The sequence below is a fragment of the Mesitornis unicolor genome, unplaced genomic scaffold (genome assembly GCF_000695765.1).
Source record: "Mesitornis unicolor isolate BGI_N332 unplaced genomic scaffold, ASM69576v1 scaffold955, whole genome shotgun sequence".
Lineage (NCBI taxonomy): Eukaryota > Metazoa > Chordata > Aves > Mesitornithiformes > Mesitornithidae > Mesitornis > Mesitornis unicolor.
Window position 1 is genome coordinate 6,028 of NW_010183234.1, and position 3,534 is coordinate 9,561.

The following is a 3,534-nucleotide window of genomic DNA, read 5'->3' on the forward strand; positions in this document are numbered from 1 at the left end:
TTGTCAAATATGTCCTGACAAGGAGAGGTCTGTAGTCACCTTAAACCCATAATAACAGGATGTTTACTGCTGCTTGCTCCTTCTGTGAGCACCTGGAGGCAAGAGCCATGAGTGTCCTGATCCCTCTCCTCCCTCCATCCCTGTCACCACATAAAACAGGGCTCTGCTTCTGCTGACCACCTCCCCGTCTGACCACCTTAAAAAAATGTTGAGGGAGTCCTGCTTTAGAAATCTCCCTTGAAAACTTTTCCATGGACAGATCTATTTTAAAAATGTTTATGATTATAGCTGCTATGTCTTAGTTGCCAAAATAACATACTTCAGCTGGCAAAGTGAAGGCTTTGTTAAGCAGAAAAATAATTTATAAGAAAAAACAATCAACAAAAGTAGTTCATCTACTGTGTCATGTGCTGTGATTTTTCTGCATTTCTTCTTATGAAAACCAGAGCTGACAACATAGTGTTGCCTGTAGCATACTGGATGTAGAGTACTAGGTCTTCTACAGCGTCCTAAATTTAATTTCTTCTTATTACTTTAAAGGTACATACCAGGGGCAGTGGACAGGAGGGATGCGACATGGCTATGGTGTACGTCAGAGTGTACCCTATGGCATGGCAACTGTGATCCGTTCTCCTCTCCGAACATCTCTGGCTTCGCTTCGAAGTGAGCAGAGCAATGGCGCTGTTCTGCATGATGTCACCTCAGACAGCCCGGCTGGAACAAGAGGAGGTTTTGTGCTCAATTTTCACAGTGATCCAGAAGCCATGGGCATTAAGAAAAAAGGAGGCTTATTTAGAAGAGGATCCCTTCTTGGTAGTATAAAACTTAGAAAATCTGAATCTAGGTCATCGATATCTAGCAAACGAAGCTCCGTCAGGAGCGATGCTGCTATGAGCAGAATTAGTTCTAGCGATGCCAACTCTACAATTAGTTTTGGAGATGGTGACTGTGATTATTGCCCTATGGAAGACCATGTTGATGCCACCACTACAGAAACATATATGGGTGAATGGAAGAATGACAAGCGCAGTGGTTTTGGTATTAGTGAGCGTTCGAATGGTATGAAATATGAAGGAGAATGGCTAAATAACAGGAGGCATGGATATGGATGTACCATGTTTCCAGATGGCACCAAAGAAGAGGGAAAATATAAAAATAACGTTTTGGTCCGTGGAATAAGGAAGCAACTTATACCAATACGAAACACAAAAACTAGAGAAAAGGTGGACAGAGCAATAGAGGGTGCCCAGCGAGCAGCTGCCATGGCAAGAACCAAAGTGGAAATTGCAACATCAAGGTATGTTATTGCAAGATACATTTGTTCATCACTGAAGTTTCAGAAACAGGAATGTGTTACAATGTATGAGCTCTTACTGTTACCAAAAGACTCAAAAGTGCAGGGGTGTAAATGTCTTTAGTGAGTACTTGCTTACCTTTCAGCTTCACATGTGTAACTCCACTGACTTTAGTGACATTACACATATGAAACTTAGAACTTCAACTCATTTGAGTAAAGATATTTGTATATGTTCCATAATATACTGTGAAAATCCACCACTTAACATATTTCTGCTTTTACTCAAGAGCTGCTGCATTATGCCTTTAAACATGTTTGAAAAATAAAACTAGTGAGGAAACAGTGCTCTGGGGATGTGAGTTGAAGACTGAACATCTTTCCATAAGCATGCTTCAGTCGCACTTGCTGTGTTCATGATTTTTTGGGTAGCATCTGAGCCTCACTGAAGTTACCTGTTTGACATTGAACATCTTAAGATGCATTTGTTTATCTTAGAGACTGTGGTATAAACAGTGTAAGAATAATGGTCAGGGCTCTTGTGCTTAGAGGCCATTGGTTTGGCTGCCAGGACAGAATCTGCCAAAAGAGTTCTGTGTGAGGATTCTTTTGTTTTGGAGGATGCTTCTCCTGCAGTCTAGATTCATCTGGATCTTCTGGCTACCACTTCAAATAGTGGTGGTCATCTCCCTGTCCCCCTGCCATGTGTTTCAGATGGGAGAAGTATACAGGTATTAGTAGTGGGGAAAAAAAAAGTTATTTTCACTTTGAACTCTTAACCGACAACCAAGCAAAGTTGTCTGAAATTGAACTGTTACAAATTATAGACAATTTAAATAGGCTTCGCTATTAAGTCTGAGAGCTCTTTAAAAAGCTAATTAATTTATAGTGCCTTCTAGTATGTTTCTGTGGCAGTTTCTTTGTTTGGTTTAGTTTGGCAGTCTTTGCTTGAAACATGCTGTGGACCAAAAAAAGAGCTCAGAAATGTGCATGAAAGAAAATCTTTATGCTATTTTAGAAGGAGGATGTCACATTACACTTAGAGCTGAACAACTGATTCCTGATTTAGTGTGGCCAGTGGTGTGTGCTCAGCTACTATCCTTTTTCTGACAGTCACAAAGAATACAGAAAAGACCAAAAACTGCGTAAATGGGAAAACTTGAATATATGAATGGCTTATAGCAAAAATCAGTTAAGACACAAACATGAAGAAGGTACCATACTGTTGAAAAAGCCTTTCTGAGCACTGGTCACCTAAGTAACTAGAGGGTAGCATATGCTTATTATTTCTATAAATATATGTAAGGCATTATATGGCAGCATACCATATTACCAAAGCAGAGGAGTAACAGCTAACTTTAAGAAATTACTGGATCCCGTTCATGTTCCGTCAGTACATAATGAGCCCTAGTTCTGAAAAAACTGAGGTGATGGGATATGTGGATAGGGATAGTCACCACTTTGAGCCCATATAAAGCTATTAAAAAGCTGTAATCTGAGACTATTAGGTTACAAGGCACAATGTAAGCACTGCCCCTTTAAGAAGCGATATGTCTCTGAAGTGTTATGTTTGCTGTTCCTTCACTTCAATTTTAGGTGAAGGACAAAGTTCAAATTACTTCTTTTGAAATAGTGTTTATTTCCTGAAGAGATGTTTTTGGAAATGCAACAACAGAAGGCATCAGTTGTAGTACAGCTGTGACCATGGGCTATTCTGTTGGTTTTTCAGCTGAGAATCTCTCTGAAAGAGTCCCATGACTCCCAGTATAGATAGCAAGATTGCACATTCAGGTTTCCTCTCTTTTAGTAGCCTTTGCACTAACTGTACTGGCACTAAGTCAAAGGCAGAGAGACCTGACACCTGGTGAGGCAACATCAGGCATAAAGATTACATTAACTTGGACTCTCCTAGTAAAGATGACTTGGACCTTCCCATCTCTCAAGTTTTCAGAATTGCATTTGTTATCAACCAGTGAGAGCAAGGTGATGGCATTATGTGAACTAAGGGACTGTCATATACTGGCAGAGTCAGTAGTGTTGACTGTCTCAAGAACCACATAATCTGGAAGAGATTCTAGAAGAGCACTGAGGAAAGAGCTTCCACTTTAAACAGTTGCGAAATTCTAGGCTGACCAGATTGGTATGGTTTCAAGATGAAAGAACTTGAGGACCACTATTAGTCTGTGACTCCTTTTTTTACCAAACTGATATATCAATAATACATTACTCCTTCAGACAGT

General features: G+C 40.0%; 1 protein-coding gene across 1 annotated transcript in view; it reads left to right on the plus strand.

Moving 5' to 3' along the window:
* Positions 1-545: 545 nt before the first annotated feature.
* Positions 546-3,534, plus strand: part of JPH1 (junctophilin 1) — a 76,783-nt gene continuing 73,794 nt past the window's right edge. Inside the window, exon 1 of the mRNA XM_010184026.1 lies at positions 546-1,297. Coding sequence (XP_010182328.1) covers positions 570-1,297 — 728 coding nt within the window. The 5' untranslated portion in view covers positions 546-569. The remainder of the gene's footprint in view (positions 1,298-3,534) is intronic.